Source organism: Mauremys mutica, chromosome 7, assembly GCF_020497125.1.
Source record: "Mauremys mutica isolate MM-2020 ecotype Southern chromosome 7, ASM2049712v1, whole genome shotgun sequence".
NCBI classification, from domain to species: Eukaryota; Metazoa; Chordata; order Testudines; family Geoemydidae; genus Mauremys; species Mauremys mutica.
This window is the reverse complement of record NC_059078.1, coordinates 111,031,906-111,051,748: the sequence shown is the minus strand read 5'-3', so window position 1 is coordinate 111,051,748 and position 19,843 is coordinate 111,031,906. Positions and strand designations below refer to the sequence as shown.

The window sequence follows — 19,843 nt, the reverse complement described above, 5'->3', positions numbered from 1 at the left end:
AGTCAATACAGTTTGTTACATGGATCTGTCCTGATTTCTGAGTGCTCCTTAGGGGTTGGACTTCTGGGTAAATTCCTCTACAGGAGAGAAATGAGTGGACACAGACTCATGATAGCTTTTCCTAGGCTGTTCTGCACGGCAATAAGAACATGGGACCTAACCCATAGTCCACTGAAGTCAATGGAAACGTTGTACAGCTTATGGCCACTATCTCCTTAACCTGACTGCCAGGAGGACAGTTCAGTTTCCATGTTCTGTTGGCTTCTCTGTTGAGATTGCCAAAGAAAGGTGCCAGTTAGGAAATGTCTCATTCTTTGTGTTTTACACTGAAGCACGAAATATTTATTGGCTGCCAAAGTGAGTTGTGTAGCAAAGTATTCTGGAATGTGTACTGTGAATACAATACCGCAAGTCCCATATGAAATCTTCATGTATATCCAAACTTGTTTCTTGGCAGAAGGTAAACACAATAAACAGTCCAACCTGGCTGCTCAGAAAACTAAGGCACTCGGCAAAGAGAAGTCAAAAATGAAAAAGATCACCATTTCATTGGATGTTCAGGACCCAGAAGTCACTAGAATTGGTAATGTAGAGATGGCAAATTGTCTTTTAGATAGTGACTCTTACCACAAATGCAAACTGGATATTTCACTGCATCCATGACATTCCTACATCAAATTAAGTCTTTGTGCTCTATGGGGGACAAAAATAAAACATAGACAGATTTCTTATTCCGACACTTCTGAAATATCAATATAAAGAAGCATTTGTTATTTTGTTATAATATTTGTTTTTAGGAAGATTTCTGATGCTGACATTTGGCCCATTGATCAGGACACATATGAGAATGGAACGCAGACACAGGGATAGAATTTAAAGTGGCAGAAAACACCTTTTTCAATTTTAACTTTAATGGGGTAGCAGGGAACAGAGATGGGCTAACCTGCCTCCCGCACATGCCAGGCAGTTACTTGGGTCCAGTAGAGTGTTAAATGGCCTAATTTCAATTAACCAAAATTCAAGGTTGGTCCCCTTCAGACTAACTGCTGGGATTCCGCCCACCTCAAAATCCTCTCACCCCTCCTCCCATGAGCGGGAATGAGGATGCAGATGAAGGGACCTCAGTATAAGAAGACGTACGGTCTCCCATTCTGCCTTGAGGCGAATAGTGTTCACTAACCATATCCTGGCTCCCTCACTCCTGTTTACCTCTGGAAACTGGCCCCTTTGAGCCTCTTACTTACACTGTACACTGGCCACAAGTTGCAACACAACTACAAACTCCACTTATACATACACAACTCCTAAATTCCAGTCCTTATCCCTTATTAACCTAAAACCAGGCCTCTGGGAAGCTGCAAGGAAGGCAAAAAAACCCCCGTCATCTGCACCTTTGCCCATCATACCCTGAGGGGAAAACTCCTGCCCAATCCTAAACCTGGTGATCAGTCAGCCTACATCTTGGAAATGCAGTTCAAACTATGCCTCCATTGTAGGGCAGAGAGGACAGGGCAGCAACCAAAGCAGAATTGCTGCTATATGTCCTGTGGACTTCATATAGAGAAAATAAAGTGTAGGCTAGGAGAGACAACCAACTCTTCACCTCCCACCCTCCATCTAGCCAATATGTGACTGGGAGAGGTGGAGAAATCTCTGTGCTTCGCTTGCTCCACTCCCTGCCTAGGCACAATCTCCATGTGCATTCTGGTTTGGGGGGCACTCTGATAAAGCCCCTTCTCCTCCTCTCAGGACCCCAGGGCTTGTCTATCCCCTGCCAGTCAGATCAGACATCCTCCCTGTTGAGCCATGGAGTGGGAGTGGCATTTTATATGCTAGCAGCCAAACTCACCCCTGTGCAGAGGGCCAGCATAAGGACAATCCACCACTTAAATCCCATTTAAGCAGGGGCAGGACATAGGTTTGTACTAGCCCAATGCACAGGAGTTAATTTTATCATAGAGCAGCCTATTCTTATTTCATAGCCTAGATCTTCGCTTATTTGCAGTCATGTGAGGAAACCATGCAAAACATCCCTCTCAGGAAGGGCAGACGGGTTATGACATTTATTTGCTGAAAAATTCAAAGGACTTTTTTTCAGTATCTTCCTCTAACAGTCTCAACACTGGTGTTTCTGGGACTTTTCACTGGTGTTTCTGAGACTTTTCACCACTCAGAGGGTGTCTTCTGGGCACTGCCAGATTCTTAGGTTGTGGTTGCAAGCCCAGGGTTAGCCTCTGAGCATTAACTGAACTGAGCATGAAGCTAACAGCAAGGCTTTGTCTACACTAGGACTTTTCCCCACCATGTGGTCTCAGCTAGTAATTCACTATCGACGCTGAACAGGAGATGCTCCGTATACTTTGTGCTGCAGCTGACCTATTATAAGGGAAATCACAACCTAATGCTGAAGGTTTTTTTGTTTGTTTCTTTGTATATTGCATTGTGAAGCCTTTGCTATAGCACTCAAGAATTTATACAGTACTGACCCAGAGGTGGAAGAGGGTGATGTTTTGGGAGTCCTGGCAGCTGCATCAGTGCTGCAGTTCCCTAGTCTCTTCCAGAAGTAAGTAAACTTTGTGCCACTGTAAGATGCTGGTTGTGTGATGCTGTGTGGTTTTTGTTTTTCTCTTTATGTCAAGTGGAAGAGGCCTGTGCTTTTGGAACTGAAGGATTAGGGTTCTAGGCATAGTTGCCCTAGATGATTATGATTTATAGGATCACTGCATCTGCTGCCTGTAGCACATGGGTTATTTGCAACACAACACCTACAACATACACTTTCCCAGCAGCCTTACTACCAGACTGTTAACATACACAAATGTACACAAATCTGCATCGGAAAGTGGCTGAATCTTGGGAGCAGAAGAGGAATGCCTGGCTAACTCTAAATATTGGTAATTTTATAAAGAGAAAATAAATGGCCACTTCTTTCTGACATGGCTGGATTAGTACATGGATGGCTGTGATAGATTAAGTGTAGAATAGCTGATCCTATAGCTGTTGAGAACTCTTCTGTATACAGTGGCTGGCAGCTCTTTGTCAGGGCAAGTAATTCACAGCATCTCATTAGATGTCACATTGTGTTCTGTATCCTCTTCCTCCTGAAAACCCCAAGAAGCACCAGCGTCTCTGAGGGAGTTCAGCACAGTCAGCTCAGCTATCTTCCCTTTTGCACTTTGATAAAGAAAGAAAAGTCCCCCAAATATATTTAGTGCTCCTATTCTACCATATTGCTTTAGTTCTCTCATAATCAGCTTATTCACCTGGACCTTGCATTTAAAAACCTGTGAGCTTTATTTCTGATATAACTCTTTGCTCCACTAGAGGCTCAAGTCCTAGACTCTTCTCAGTGTATAGGGACTTACGGTATTATGTATAATTTGTGCTGAGTGGGCTAGTTGTCCTGCTAGTACTCCCTTATATTATCTGGCAAAGGTCTTGCTAAGGAAACCTGAACCTGGAGTCTTCCCTGTTACCTGAATGAAAATATGGCAGTAAAAATGTAGATGCCATCACTTGGAAAACTGAATTTCTCTAACATGCTGAACATGTTTCATCATTTTAAAGTGCAAAATGAGGTGGACACAGTCCTTTTTATATGGCAGGACCGAGTACATCAGAAAACATCAAGAGGAATTAATAATGTGTTTTATTGGCCAGCCACTGACACTATGCCATGTTGCAAACCATAACAGTTCATGCTGGTACTTGATGCGGAGGCAGCAACCCTAACAGATGATCATCAGTGCTACAGGAAAGGACCAAATGAAAATTGATTTCAACCACACCAGCTATATTGGAATGACCTAGTTCCCAGGAAGAACTTTGGCCATGTAGTGGCTTAACAATAAAATACAGCAAATAAATCCTCTTGCTGTAACTGGAATTGGCACGTCAGTAGAATCAGAAATGTGCTAGCAGGGGTTCTCACAACACGTTTTTTGGTGGCCTCAGAGTGCAGCCACCAACTCTTGCTGGTGGCCGCTCTGACAATTTTTCCTAAAATACTTAATTAATTTCAGGAAAAACAAATACATAAGCACATATCCAAGTCCAAATCATTGTAATTTAATTATGTAGGGTTTTTGCAGACTCAGTTATAAAAATAATGGACAGTTGTCTCTAATCTTTACTGGACCTAAACAGAATAAAAACACAAATAATGTGCTTTGCATGTTTTGGGTTTTTGGATGATTTTTTTAAACAAAATTTGCTAGCTAGTAAGTCTGCTACTGTGAAAAGTGATATTTGTATATGTGTTAATGTCACTTTTCACAGCAGACTTACTCATCCCCAGCAAGCTGGGGGACAAATTAAACCCCTGGATGGGGCGGTGGATACAGAGGGCCAGGGGTGACGTGGAACTGGACTGGGGGCTGGAAGAGGTAGCAGGGCTCAGGGCGATGTGGAAGGTGAGTCTGGGGCTGGATCCTGGGGTCCTGCTGCATGGCTGGGGGCTGGAGGAGGCATCAGAGCCCAGAGGTGACGTGTGGGGAATGAGCCTGGGGCCAGAGCCCAAAGCCCCACTGCTGGGGGATGAAGCCCGCTGCTGCATGGCCAGAGCCTGCCACCCACCACCCCAGGGCTCAAGCCCAAAGCCCAAGCCTCACCACCCCCAGGAAGATGGGGAACTCACGCTGGTCGCCTGCTCTTACAGTGTTTGTGGCTCCAGAAGAGGCAGGGACCAACCCCCACTGGCAGCCCCAGGGGAGGGGCCACTGCTTCCCGCCACCCCCTCCCCCCAATCACCACCCAGGAGGCTATCGCCACAAGAAAAGCATGCAGCCATGGTGGCCGCCTTTGAGAAATGCTGGGTTAGGGTAACCATTCTGATTAGCAGAGACTGATGGGCATGCACTGTGCTATCTCACTCTTATGAGTTTATGAATTGCTTTTAAAATAGCAGTATGCAAAACAACAAATTAAAACTCCCAGAAAGGTAAAAAAATCACCTTGTTTATAGCAGGGGAAGCAGCAGACAAAGAATAACACAACAGGGCATTTATGCCAGCAAAAACCAATTTATACCTCTCAACCAGAGAGACTAGGCTTGCAGGCAGCAACAGCTGTGTCAGTCAGTCATACACGCTCATTGTTCAGAACCCTTGAAATACTTTGTGCTGGAACTGTTCCCTAGCAATAGTCCCCAATAAAGAGCTACACAGATGATATCAGAGTGACAACTGAGTAGGTTCTGTTGCATCAGTAAATCATCAAAACTTTGCACAGTAATGAGTAGAATAAAAAATTAATAGAAAACATGAAAAATACCGTAACAGTGTTTTTCCCTCTTGATATTTTACGTCCATGACTAACATGAACCCAATATTCTTGTGTCCAAACACTGGAGACTTCTTGACCATTGTGAAAGTTTCTTAAATAACAAATGAAAATCCCCTGCATCTCCTCAGTCTTTTCTATTAGTTGTATCTAACTCCCAAAAGGAAGATGTGCTTTAAGGACCTGATCCAAAGCCCAGTGACATCAGATTTATTGATTTCAATAGACTCTGCATCAGGCCCTAAATCATGTAACCAATTACTTAGATAAATCTTCAGATCTTCAGTTTATTGTAATTCTTATTCTCTGCAACCAATAATAGTTAGATTAAGAATTTAACCATGTTTGCTTGACTTTCTTTTTGTGTGTGTAGCTGAAATGGTGTTAGCCATTTTGTAAACCTGTAGTCTAGGCTACCTAAGAATGATATATCTGTAGCACAGTTGGGCTAACATTCTTATACTTGTCCACACTGTTCAGGTTAAACATGATAGTCCATGTTAGCATTTACACATGGTTGTAGCTAGCATAGAATAGACAGAGCCACAGTTAGTTGCTATCATGCATGTATGTTTGCAAATAGTTTCCCTATGGGTTTTACTTAAGATTCAATTTATAATGCTAGTTGAATTACACTAGCACTTCTGTATAGTAGACTATAAAACTGCTGTTTACTGTTGCCAATGAGCCTGCTGGCATAAGGGTATTTTGCGCTGCCTGTAGCCCACTTTCTACTTTTTACTTCTCAGTGGCTATATTTTTAGTCTCTTGCATGAGCATCCTTAGGGTGAGAGGATGGAAAAATATGTGGTTGTCACCCAGCAGAAGCACAAAACAACACCCTTGATCTGCCAACAGACATGAAGTGAATCATCCATTGGTTTGTTATTTCACTGGAAAATGTTTCTACAATTGAATTTTTTTTTCTTGAGTTGTCCAAGTCAGAAGTTCTTGGCAAAGGGCACTTGGCCTCAGGAGCTATGAATAGATAAACTTATTTCTCACAGACAAAAAGGAGATAATTAATACCTCTCTTCTACCTCTATTCACCCTAACATTGGCCCTGAGATGTCTGAGCTAGAGGCAGAATTCTAAAAGTACAACAAAAAGGAGATGATGGACACTAATATTTAAAATAATAGATCAAAGTCACTCAACTGATGCCCAATTTTATGAATTGTTGAGCATCCTAAAGTCCCACTGATTTCAGCATTTGGCAGCATTTAGGATTGGCCCCTTGAGGGGACAAGGCAGACCCACAAATGGCAGTCCGGAAATAGATGCTGAGGGGGTAAATACTTTCTGAAAGCCTTTCTTTTGGGATTATTAATGTAGACCACAACTGCCATAAGTTCTCTAAAGAAATATAAAGGGGAAGCTTATTGGGAAAAATACTGGAGGCACTTTTATGTTGAGATGAATATTTACACGTGAAAAACAAGAATCAGTTATTCCTCTGAGAGAAAAATATGCTTACAAGCACACAGGGTATGTCTATACTGCAAGTGAAGGTGTGATTGTAACATGGATAGGCATACTACATGTTAGCCTTGGTATGTACTTAAGTAGCTAGTACATGCTGAGACTCAACCACATCTACATTACTATTGTTTTCCAGGATAGCTAGATTAAAGCTGGCTGGGTATGGCTACCTGTGCAATAATCACACCTTCACTTGCAGTGAAGATGTATCCTCAGAGACGTACTCACACTACCAGTGAATGACTCTCATTGTTGTGTTTGGTTGGACCAATCACAGCCCCTCTCTGTGAGTATGTCTTCACTGCAAGTGAAGATATGATTGTAGCATGGATAGGCAGACACATGTTAGCTTTAATGTAGCTAGCACAGGTAATAACTGTAGTGGGCTTTAGCACAAGCAACCAGAGTAAAAGTCATATCTGATCAAAGCTGCCCCTGATATGCCTCATAGACTTACAGACTCTAAGGTCACAAGGGACCATCATGATCATCTAGTCTGACCTCCTGCACATTGCAGGCCACAGATTCTCATCTGCCCACTCCTACAATAGACCCATAACCTCTGACTCAGTTACTGGAGTCCTCAAATCATTATTTAAAGACTTCAAGTTACAGAGAATCTGTTATTTACACTAGTATAATATCCGCAGAGACATTCACACACTACCAGTGTTGGATTGCTGATTGTTCTGTTTGGTTGGACCAGTTACAGTCCATCACTGATAGCGTGTGTGTGTGTGTGTATGGTTCACTGCAAATTAATGCAGCAAAGAGTCTTGTGGCACCTTATAGACTAACAGACGTTTTGGAGCATGAGCTTTCGTGGGTGAATACCCACTTCGTCAGATGCCGCATCCGACGAAGTGGGTATTCACCCACGAAAGCTCATGCTCCAAAACGTCTGTTAGTCTATAAGGTGCCACAAGACTCTTTGCTGCTTTTGCAGATCCAGACTAACATGGTTACCCCTCTGATACTTGCAAATTAATGGATAGGCATAAATGTGCTCGCTTCAGCCTAATGTGACATGGGCTTCAGCATGTACTAACTGCATTGATACATTTCCAAGGAGCTTTTACGCCGATTGCTAGCAAGTGCTGAAGCCCATGCCACCATGTGTCCGCTATTATTACCTGTGCTAGCTAGATTAAAGCTACATCTTCACTTACAGTGAAAACATACTTAGAGATATACACACACTACCAGTGATGAACTCTGATTGCCCAACCAAACAGAGCAATTTAGGTTATTAATATACTGCAAATGCATTTTTCTACCTGGTATAAATCCCAGTGACACAGAAATCAACTGGAATTTTTAGAGTGATTTCAGTGGGATCCGGACTTCATCTTATGCATGTAAAACTACTTTGTAAAATGGGTACTTATTAAAGCACTTTACTTATATTCCATGTATTACGTCTCCAACTCAGTCTTTCCAAAATAACTTCTCCCTTTTCCTTCTTAACCCACTGCTCTGCATCCTTCTCTGTAACAACAGATGACTCCACTATCATCATCGTAGCTCAGATCACAACTCTAGTACATCGTTTGACTTTTCCCTTTCCCCATGTGCAGTTCCTTGCTAAGTCTCATCACTCCTTCCCCTTCAGTTTCACCACCATCTCCTCTATTCTCTGTCCCCGATCTTAAAAACCTTTATTAATGCTTTGCTCACCTCTAGTCTTCACTATTGTAACCTTCTCTTTTCTTGTCTTCCCTCTCTTCATTCCAGTCTATCCAAAATGACAATGCATTCTTGGCCTTGTGCCTTCTATCATGCAGCCCTTCCTGTGCTTGGAACAGTTTCTTGCTTCAGTTCACTAAGCCAATTTCCCCTAGAATCCTTTCTTCCTTCATCTTACAAACAGTCTCTCCTAGCTATCCTTTCCCTGAACAGTTGTCCATATCATGTCTTGTGTGCAACTTCCTGTCTATATTACATTATGAGTTCGGACTTGTTTTGTAAAGAGCTGTTTAAATTTACCATGTAAATTATTATTGGGTAATAATTATTGGGTAAAAAAACTTATGGGTAAGATGATTAAACCAAGGCACAAAAAGGTTAAGTAAGTCCTCTAATGTTACAGTCCAACTTAGTGGCCCAATCAGGAGAAACTGGAGTGTATTTTTCCGGGTCAGTGCTTTAACCAGTAAACGATACTCTCCTGTTTATTAATGCTGTAATATTTTATATTTTGCTTTTAAAACTAGTTCTTTCTTTGTGCTAGGTGTGTGTCCATTATGAAGAGTGGAATTTGCTCAGCCAATGTCTGTAGCTATTACTGTGCTGCTTGCAAGGTGAGCTAGAAATGCTACTGAAGTTCACTTGAGTAGCAAGGTTGCTTCAAGTTATATCTCAGACCTCCACAGAAAGTTAACTGTCTTAAAGGTTCTAGATTCCTATTAGTACATTATTTCAGGGGTGCTGACTTGTTTGTAACACCATATTGGGTATTTATTTCCATTTATAATACATTACATCGCTATCAACAGTCTGTGGGAATTATTATATGAAATAGAACACCTAGTTGTTGGATCTAAATGTTAATGTTGAATAGTTCACCAGCTAATTAATATTTTAATATTCCAGTGAACAACATGATCTGGGCTATGGAATTTTTTCCAAATAGGATGTTTTTTCTTTGGCTTTTGAACTTTTAAAACAATTTCCATCTCAATTTGAAACAAGACAGATCCTAATAATTATGAGCAATATGGTAAAAGAAATAAAATAAAAGTGTAAGAGAACATTAATTGAATGCATGGTGATATACAGACATGAAGATTTAACATGTCAGTGAAAAACCGCATTTTATCCCAATCCTTTGCTTAGCTCTGTGTATGAGCTTGAATACTACCAGTTTTGACCACAAGGTGGTACCCAGGGTTTATACATTTCTTTCTATTCTCTCTTTTGGTGTTTCTTAATCAGTACAAACAGGAAACACTGGTAACAGACTGCGAAAGGTGGCTAGAGGTGAACCTTGTTCCTCAGCTTAGCTCTCAGATCCATCTACGGAAACTGCCACAAGAACTGCTACAGAAAGTGCTCAGATCTCCCAGGTCAGACTGATGTGCCGTTCACTGCTTTCTGGACATGCAAATATTCTTTACTCCCTATGCACACCCCACAATGAATACCTGTCCACAATGAATCAAGTACTCAGTGAACCTTTCTAATAAATATTACTTTGTTGCCCTAACCTGTAAAGGAAAATACCTATTGAGCATGCAGTTCAAGATGATAACTAAGACTTCCCTTCAGATTTAAAAGCATTCTTACAGGCTTGGAAATACTGTGTTGTTGCACATAATATCTGCTATGTTGTGGTGTTTGTCAGAGAAAAATTATGATGGCCAAAAAACAGAAAACTTCTGGTGAGGTTAATATTAGTTTCATTTCAAAACAACATGTGGATTGGCAAAAAGGTTCAGAATATTAACAGTCTGGAGTGCTAAACTCTTTGCTCCTAAGAACTCCTCTGTCTTATGTAGATGGGCATATTTCCCTTGTGTGTTGTTTCTCTGGACCAAAATCCCACCTGGTAATTGCTATTATGAAGAGAAATGAGGAATAAAATCTAATGATTTTGCAATTAAAAATAAGCAAATAATGCCATAGTCTGCTCATCACAGGGGACAAATTAGTGTTGGTTTATGTGATAAAGAGCTTTCCATCTCCTAGCACTCTGTCCACAGGATATCTAATGATGGTTGGGTGCCCTATGTATGTGAAATGAGAAGATATCACTCCACTGCTCGGTGTCCCTAGGTTCAAAAGTGGCATGATGAATCAAAGATTCTCCTTTCCCAGTAACTTGGAACTCTCCTTTCTGTAATGCCTGGATTCCAGATGCATAGTTAGTGCTGTGTATGGAATACAGAATACGTAGCCTTACTCCTCCTACAATACTTACCAGTCTCACTTTAGCTTCCAAGACCTCTCTCCTATATTTACCTACGCAGGGGTGCTCTAGACATTTTGCCGCCCTAAGCAGGGCAGCATGCCATGGGGGGCGCTCTGCCAGTTGCTGGGAGGGCGACAGGCGGTTCCGGTGGACCTCCCACAGGCGTGCCTGCGGAGGGTCCTCTGGTCCCGCGGTCCACTGGTCCCACGGCTTTGGCTTTGTCACGCCTGCGGGAGGTCCACCGGAGCCGCCTGCCGCCCTCCCGGTGACTGGCAGAGCGCCCCCCGCGGCATGTCACCCCAAGCACGCGCTTGGCGTGCTGGGGCCTGGAGCTGCCCCTGTCCCTACATCTTTGGTGCTAACACACACCACAACTGCAGCTCATTCTCTACACTCTCTTCCAAGTTGTCAGTCTTCCTTATCAGATCTGATACTCTTATGCCCAGTAGGCAAGTTATTTTGTGGTTCTCACGCTATGGCTCCTCACAAAGCCAGCTATTTCTTTTTTCCTTCTAATGCTCAAATCATCTGCCACCACACCCTGCCCCTCCTTAATGCACAGGCACTTTATGCATAAAATAGAAACTAATTGCTTTCATGGAGGAAAACATGTCTTAATTCAAGGAAGTAACAATTTCCCAATAACTGGAATGATACAGTTGTGAATAGTATAATGTGATAGGTATTTGATTTTAATAGGCGGGTCTGACTGAGCTGTGCGTTGAACTGGAATTCAGGTATTTTGTGCCCACTTGTGCTCTAGGGCAATTTAATTCTAGAATTCCAATAAAAAGGACAACTCAGAATACTGGGATCAGGAAGGAATTTTGATCTGTTCCCTTCCCGCCCCCCCACCTCCATGATATAGTACTGTCACACACAGAGTGAAATTCACTTTTCTTTCATATGGCCTGAGGAAGTCAGCTTTACAGAGGGGAAGCATGCTAAGGATGCTGTTTTCTTAGCCTGTGAGAAATGTGTGAGTCTGATAGGCTGGAATAGTGCAACCCTTCTGCGTGATGGCATTATGGCCAGTCAGTCAGCCTGGCCCCATCACCATCTTTCACACTAACAATATGGGACTAGAGGGGAGACCCCCTCCCACTGGTAGACAAGATGTGAAAGATGACTTGAGGCTTAACTGTGATGGACTCATTGCACCAGGTTGAATGTCATCCAACAGTAAGTGAAGTATTTAAGTCCGTTGCCTTACCTTGATGCTTCGGGCACTGACTACTATCTCATACTGGGAGCAGATAGGTCATTAGACTGATCTACAGTAATTCTTATGCTGCAAAATTCAGTTTAAATGTGAAGTATTGTTATTTTCCAAATATCTCTAGAAACCTACTCTATAAATCCATTCCTGATGCTCTTCAATTGTAATTTTAAGTAATCTCTGGCATTTATTCTTTCCTTTTGATGACAATACAAGCAATCCATACCAACCTGTTGTTCATGTATCATTTCTTCCTGGCAGGTTGTTTACATTCAATGAATTCCACCTCCTGAAAACAACTCTTTGTTGGACCTACCTACAGCTAAACCCAAGGGTTCAGATAATACCATCTCATGAAACAATCCTAATGTACTTTAGCAGGTAACAGAGTGAATATCTGAGTAAAAATAAATCCTTTCCATCAACATTATGGTGGAACACAAACATTACTTGGTAATATAACTTCTCGAATTAATATAACTCCTATGCCTCCTGGAATTAGTCCTTAAATAAGAATCCATTGCAGAATGCATATTTTCAATTAATCTTTAAATGTTGGGGCAAAAAATGATAGAACTTTGTTTCTCATATGGTAATTCTAGTACATACATGCAGTTTACTTGGCATAGTATCACAAACATGGTACTAGTCTTGTACAGGCAAATTATCTCTCAAGATCCAAAATTAATTACAATGTAACTTAAATCATATTTGGGGTGCTATAAAAGTAATAAATGCTACGATAATAATAATTCTAAATAATAATATTTAGAAAACAGAAGCAGTGTAATTATGAACATGCACTGGAATGTAATTGGCATGCTAAATGCTCTTTAAATACATCCTACTCAGAATGAAGTATAATAGTCTGCAGTTACTATTAAAGAATGAACTGCCACACATTAACATTTTGTTTCTCGTTCCCAGGCTTTTATGTTCTTTGTCATCAGAACTCAACTGTAATAAACCCTGATGTTACACTTACTTACAGGCTGTAAACGTATATAACTAAACCGGTTGAAATCAATCTGTCAGTGGCACTGCTGCTAGAAGCTAAATTGGAACTCTGTTTATTTCCACCATTGTGGTTTGCTGAATTGGTGTTTTGATTGACTGTCATTAATGGATCTAGATTCACCCCTGCTGGTGTTAGGGGCTAGCAGGGGCAGCTATGCCTCAAGGAAGATTGACTTTCAAGGGAGTGCAGGCAGCATGTAGTATAATTATTAGCATTTTTCATGTAGAGATCTCAAAGCACTTTATAGAAAGGCAAGTAGCATTATTCCCATTTTACAAATGGGGAAACAGTGACACGGGGAGATTTGCCTGTGGTCACACAAGCCAGGGATAGCAATAGAGATACACTTATCTCCTGATTCCCCAGTCTGTGCCCTATCCAGTAGATCTCTCTGCCACACACTTCTGTCGGGAGTCCACTAAGGGAGGGTTTGATGATGTATACCAACCCCACACTGGGCCTGAAGAGGTTAAGGGGAAAACTGTGGGCGCAATCAGTCTCTCCTCACTGCACCTGCAGCAGGTGTCAAGTTTGGAGGGAGGAGTTAAGAAGGCTGAGCCTGGCTCAGCTGGTCCCTTACCAGGGAGGAGAGCAGGTGCCTGGCTCTCACTCAGTAAGAAACTGAGGCAAAGGTCCAAGACAGGGCAAGGTAGGAAGTGGTCTGAGAAGGCCTCCTGAATTCTGAACTGGGCTTCTCCTTGCTCTGGCTTGTGTTGGCCCTCAAGAGGCCATTAGCTGGAGTACAGTGTGTTCTGGCTACATGTCCCTTCCTCTCCTATCTCCTGGGCCACCTTTGATCTGCCTCCTGCATCAAAAACTCCATGGGGGTCTGGTATAGAGCCATTAAGTCAATTCAGTGCTGGGTGGGGAACCCCCCTAGGGCAGGAGGATCCTGTGGGGGCCACAAGCATAGGGCAGAACCTGACCCTTTTCCCTTAGTTTGCTTGTGTTCTTGTTTAAAACCAGTGTACTTAGGGTTTTTTTTTAAGATGATCCTCATGAGACATTCTTTCCTATGAGTCATGAACACCCTAAAGTAATTACTCTTTGGCTCAGAGTTGTATTCTCATGCCTGGAATCAACATTTTTGTAGTGAGAGATAGGAAATGAGCTGAAACTGTGGTTGATTTCATTATTTACTAGTTTGACCTGAGATGTGTTTGTGTAGAAACTAGTGGGTAATGCATGATTAAAATGACTCAAGGTGCTAAATCTGAAGTTTTTAATAAGCCAAGAGTTTTCTCTGTTATGTCACATACATTAATATATACATATATATTTTACTTTTAGCATAATTTTACATTTTATCAGGCCTATTTATTTGATTAATTTCATGCTCAAACTGTATTCTGAGTGGATTTAAATGTATATTTTGAATTTAAATCACTGTCTCATCATAGCATTCTTTATGCATTTGGATTTTTATGCTATGATCTGGCAGAGCATATTGATATTTGACATTTTGAGAGAGAACATGAGGTATTTATTGTAGTTTTAACATCAAATAATGCACATACAATAGTACTGGCACTAAGGGCTGTCAGGTTCTAATTAAAAAAAAAAAGTTCCAGATCTCAGGAAGACCAAATGTGGCCAGACTTTGCAACCAAACCCTGATGTAACAACAGGAGTCAAAAACCAAGAAGCAACAGGGAGACTTATATCACAAAACCGTGGGAAAACATGCACAGGCCAAAAAAAAAAAAAAAAAAAGGGCTAAGAATAGCAGACGAGAAGAGCAATACGTAAAAACTTGCACATTAGTAGTGTTTTTTAGGGGGTATTTACTGTAGTAATTTGAAGATGCTTTATTATAGTTTCCATTGATAGTGGTAGGTACAGGTATTCTAGATGTTGTTACGCACATATTTGTATAGGTCCCAGTTCACCACATCCTATGTAAATATAAACTTCCACTGAAGTCAGTGGGACTCTATGAGGTTATGATGTGCATCTCTTTGCAGGATCAGCATTATAGTTTCCATAACTGTTCCCCATCCTCTGTTCAGGGCACCCCAGGTTAGTCTGGGACCTGATATATAACTCGGACCCACCCACCCCCATTTAGCACCTCCAAATAACTGCAGAATCATGAGCCGAGTTGATTGCAAGAAAAAATGATGTATCTCAGATGTCTCCTGACATGTACTCAGATCAGGAGGTACTTATCCAACTACTATCATTTACTCCTGCAATTAATTTCATCCATGAATTTCTACCCTTAATTAGATACAAGTGCAAAATGGAATGCTGGTTTTAAAATCAGGCCAATGTTCGACATGTATTATTGTGACAGTACTATGCTAGCTGTAGCACCCTGGGCACTCAAGTTGCTGCAGCACTTAATTGAAGCCAATAAGTTGTTTCTAGTGGGGATTACACTTGGTGGTAACTGCTGGGCTAATGAGACAATTAGCTCAGTAAAGGGGAGCGTATGGCCTTGTCTACGCTAATGCTGTAAGACGATATAAGTTACACTTGTTATGTTACGTAAGTTTTAAAGTGATTTAAAGTGGTGTCTATACCACGCTATGTGGATGGGAGCTGCTCTTCCATTTACTTAGCTTCTGCCTCTCGTTGAGGTGGATTAATTAAGTTGACGGGAGAGTGTTCTCCTGTTGACTTATAACGTCTTCACCAGACCTGCTAAATCGATGCCACTGCAGTGGCACCGATTTAGCCCACAGTAGATTAGCCCTATGTAATCGTGAGGAATAGGAAGTAAAGAGAAGCTCAGAGGGTTAGCTTGGGTGGAAGAGAGAAGATGTATGGAAGGCCCCTCCTGCTGTATACCTGTGCTATGTCCTGTCCTGTTGGGAAACAGAGGATTAAAGGTGCATGTAGGGGAAAAGAAACAGAGGGTGTGTTTGTGTGACTGAGACCACAAAAACAGGCGAGGCAGCACTGCTCACTAGGCAGCTGAACAAGAGCCTTGACAATTATAAAAACAAAGTTTAAACATTATATTGAAAATTCCTGTCTCCATATATTAAAGCACCTTTGGCTCGAAGAGCTAGCACTTCATCTACAGTAAATCAGTCTACCTCCATTGACTTATATGCTGCTACACCAGCTAAGGATCTAGCCCCATGTGTTCAATCTATGGGTACAGTGAGCACCACAACAGGTACAGTAGGGGAAACAACACAGCGGATAAAACTAAGAGCCTTGTGCCAATCTCATTTACTCTCATATAAATCAGGAGTAACTCCATAGATAGAACCAATGGATCATACTTTGTATTTATGCCAGTAAAGTGAGATCAGAATCCAGTCCTGAATGTGTTGTCTACACCACTTGAAAGTCATTTTCTAAAATGAGATGTTGACATTTTATTCTATTATGAAACCGATGCTTCCGCCAAATTTGTTTGGCTAGAACTCGCTCTAGCACTTTAGCCAATAAAAACAAATTAGAAAATGATGGATAGCTTTTTAAATCCTTCAGATTTATTAATTTTGAACTAGACTGAGTGTAGACAGCTCTTAACCTGTGCAAGGACTCCTTGCCAGATGTTTAGGAAAAAGCCAGTGATTTTATTAATTACTGCAGGATGCATGACACATCTGAGATGAAAAAGTCTCTCTCATGGCAGCAGTCACCTCAGGACCAGGGATAAGAAGGGAAAGTGAGGAGAGTCAATTTCCCAGAATTAAATTATATGCAACAGTGGTGTGGGGTGTTTTTACATACTTAAAAGGAAAAATTAAAATTGTCATTAAAAAATGCTTCCTCTTGAGGAAAGGGAAATTTGAACAATGTTTTTATCCCAGTTATCCTATAAGTTCAAAAGATTAAGTAATGCTTCCCATCATAAACTGGGTTTGAAGATATCTATATTTTTAAATTACAGTGGCATTTCTGATTCAGTCCTCTGAGGCCACGCTGGTAATTGCAAGCTTTGTGTTCAAAAGAAGGGTAGAGGATTTATCTTTGCTATGCTATTGCACACATAGACAAGGAAGGAAGAGGATACACAACATAGGGCAGGATTTAGCAATATAGATCTGTTGTTGCTAGGTCTCACAACTTTATTGTACATCTCACAATATTCGATATGTTGTTAAAGCCCTAGCTGCTGAAGGCAAGTGATGTGAGAATCTCATTCTTAAAAAAAGAAAGTTAATTTTTTTAGCCCTCAGGATTACAGAGAAAAGCCTGAAAACCTGAACCAAGTGTACCCTAAGGCTCAGAAAACAGAAGGTAAATACAAAGAACTCCCAAATTATTTTTGTTAACTCTCATGATTTTGAAGACAATCTCATGAGTTTGGGAGCCTGACTCATGATTTTTTAATGCCTGGGGTCAGCTAGAGGGTATATGCAGGGCCGGCTCCAGGCACCAGCATTCCAAGCTGGTGCTTGGGGCGGCATTCTGCAAGGGGCGGCAGTCTGTGTGTTTTTGCCCCCAAGCAGTGCGCCGAATTGCCGCTGCGGACAGCAGGGCAGTCCGTGTGCCCTTAGGGCGGCAGGCGCGTTTCCGCGGCGGATGCAATTTGGCAGCAGCTTCTATGTTTAGCTGTCCGCGGCGGCTTCGAAAACTGTAGAGCCAGCCCTGGGTATATGCAATTAGTATAAGAACTATATCTACTAACACCCAGTTTTAGGTAGGCCGTGTCTTTTTAGGAACTTGTACTTTGGCTCTCATCCAGTGGGACTGCAAAGGGAGACTCTCCTTAGAGGTGTAGAACTAGTTCACGTCAGTAGGGGAAAGTTTTAATGTCCACTTTACAGCAACTAGGCATGTGCACAACTGCCTATTTATGGTATGATGTAGTGGAGAATCAAACCTTCAGGGTACAATCTTGATCCCACTGAAAGGAATGACAAAACACCCATCCATCTATCTAAAATATTTCTGGGATGTCCATCACCGTAGTATCAGAGCACCTGTAAAGAACAAGCTTTATCTCCGTGAGAGGAAGTTAAGATTGAATAAGACTGCTGAAGTCATGCATTTTTTAGTGAAAATTTTCACTATTTGGTTTAGTTTTCTTTTGAGGCTTTGGGTAGTTTTTATTTTTTCCCTTTGTAATATGAGGATGTGAAAAGCCCAGTACACCCAACACTGCATACTTTTGAAATCTAGAACAGTGCTGGTAAAATATTTGAAACAATCTTTTATACATTGTTGGCAAGAAAGAAAAAAGATTTTACACCTGTATAGTGTTACTTTTTTTCTCCCCAAGTTTCCTCCCCAAGGCTGTTTCAATGGTCACTTGCACATATGCACAGTGGTCATCACTGAATATTTACCAATTGTTAGCACACAAGCCTGCTGATTCATACTGAGAAAGTAGGGCAATCGGCTAGTTATCTTAGGTGCCTGTACACAAATGCAAGAAGCCTGGGAAACAAGCAGGAAGAATTGGAAGTCCTGGTGCAGTCAAGGAACTATGATGTGTTTGGAATAACAGACTTGGTGGGGTAACTCACATGACTGGAGCACTGTCATGGATGGGTATAAACTGTTCAGGAAGGACAGGTGGAGGAGTTGCACTGTATATAAGGGAACAGTATGATTGCTCAGAGCTCCAGTATGAAGCTGGAGAAAAGCCTGTTGAGTGTCTTTGGGTTAAGTTTAGAGGTAAGAGTTATGTTGTGGTGGGCATCTGCTATAGACCAGCAGGGCAGGAGGATGAGTTAGACGAGGCTTTCTTTGGACAAGTAACAGAAGTTTCCATATCACAGGCCCTAGTTCTCATGGGGGGACTTCAATCACTGGGACATCTGCTGGGAGAGCAATACAGCAGTGCACAGACAATCCAGGAAGTTTTTGGAGTGTTGGGGACAACTTCCTGGTGCAAGTGCTGGAGGAACCAACTAGGGGCCATGCTCCTTTTGACCTGCTGCTCACAAACAGGGAAGAATTGGTAGGGGAAGTAGAAGTGAGTGGCAACCTGGGCAGCAGTGACCATGAGATGGTCGAGTTCAGGATCCTGGCAAAAGGAAGAAAGGCGAGCAGCAGACTAATTTTTGTGCCCTAATATGACAGCCAGGAATTCCCCAGGGTGCAGCATAGTTGGTCCTCCACCACCCCTCAATATGGAGGACATGTTAGGGATTATCCCCATAGCACAAGATGCTTAAGTGTTACTAACAGCCAGCATGAGTGAGAACCAGTCCTGAGGCTGCATCCCCTCAAATGGGACACTGCGGAGGTAACTTTAAATGACCATTGTTCCCCACCCCCAGATGCTGTGCACAGCTACTCTGAGGATCTGCTCTATGTGGGTAAGGGAGCGTCATTAAATCAAAAGCAAGCCCATTTTACATCTTTTACATTTTGCATCAGATATTTCACCCAGTTCTAGAATATCCTGTAAAATTATAAACTATTCAACCATGCTTTAGGAGCAAAACTATATATAGCTTGTGCAAGTGATCTTTCAGGAAATGAAATCTGACTTCTCTGCCTCACTCCTGAACAAAGCCTTACGACCTTCCACTTCCTTTTCAGAGAATTAGTAATATATATAAACACATCTACATTTGCTGCTCTACTCTGACTTTCTGTCCCCTGTGAAAACTGGGAAAAACACAGAATTTTCACATTTGGTTTCCTTTCGTAAAGCCAATTGTTGATTATAAGCAGGTTTGCTATAAACGCAGCACTGGGCGCTTTCGATATTATATTACACACAACCCCCTCCTATTGTAACGTTATTACACCTGGGGGAATTCTGCACTACTGGGTTCAGGGAGCTGAGTTCGGGCAGGGGGAGGGGTGTCCTGTTGCTGTGAGGCCCCGGACATGCCTGGCCCACTCCACCCATGCCTGGGTCCAGGCCACCCGGCCGCAGCAGGTTGGGGGCTGGGTTAGGCTGAGGCCGGGGGGAGAGAGGTGTCCCTCCCCCAGGCGTGGCAGGTCCCCAGGCATGTTCCCTTAGCGCCTGTGTGGCGCTAAATAGGCTGCTGCGTGGCCACATAGGATA

General features: G+C 42.1%; 1 protein-coding gene across 4 annotated transcripts in view; it reads left to right on the top strand.

Annotated features, from left to right (window-relative positions):
- Positions 1-19,843, top strand: part of BTBD16 (BTB domain containing 16) — a 39,027-nt gene that overhangs the window by 7,104 nt on the left and 12,080 nt on the right. For 3 of the 4 annotated variants that reach the window (XM_045024296.1, XM_045024295.1, XM_045024293.1), the window contains 5 exons: positions 458-583; positions 2,449-2,563; positions 8,993-9,062; positions 9,697-9,827; positions 12,153-12,272. In XM_045024296.1, coding sequence (XP_044880231.1) covers positions 458-583; positions 2,449-2,563; positions 8,993-9,062; positions 9,697-9,827; positions 12,153-12,272 — 562 coding nt within the window. Of the gene's footprint in view, positions 1-457; positions 584-2,448; positions 2,564-8,992; positions 9,063-9,696; positions 9,828-12,152; positions 12,273-17,044; positions 17,113-19,843 lie in introns of all 4 variants that reach the window. The other variant, XM_045024294.1, reaches the window with a different exon arrangement.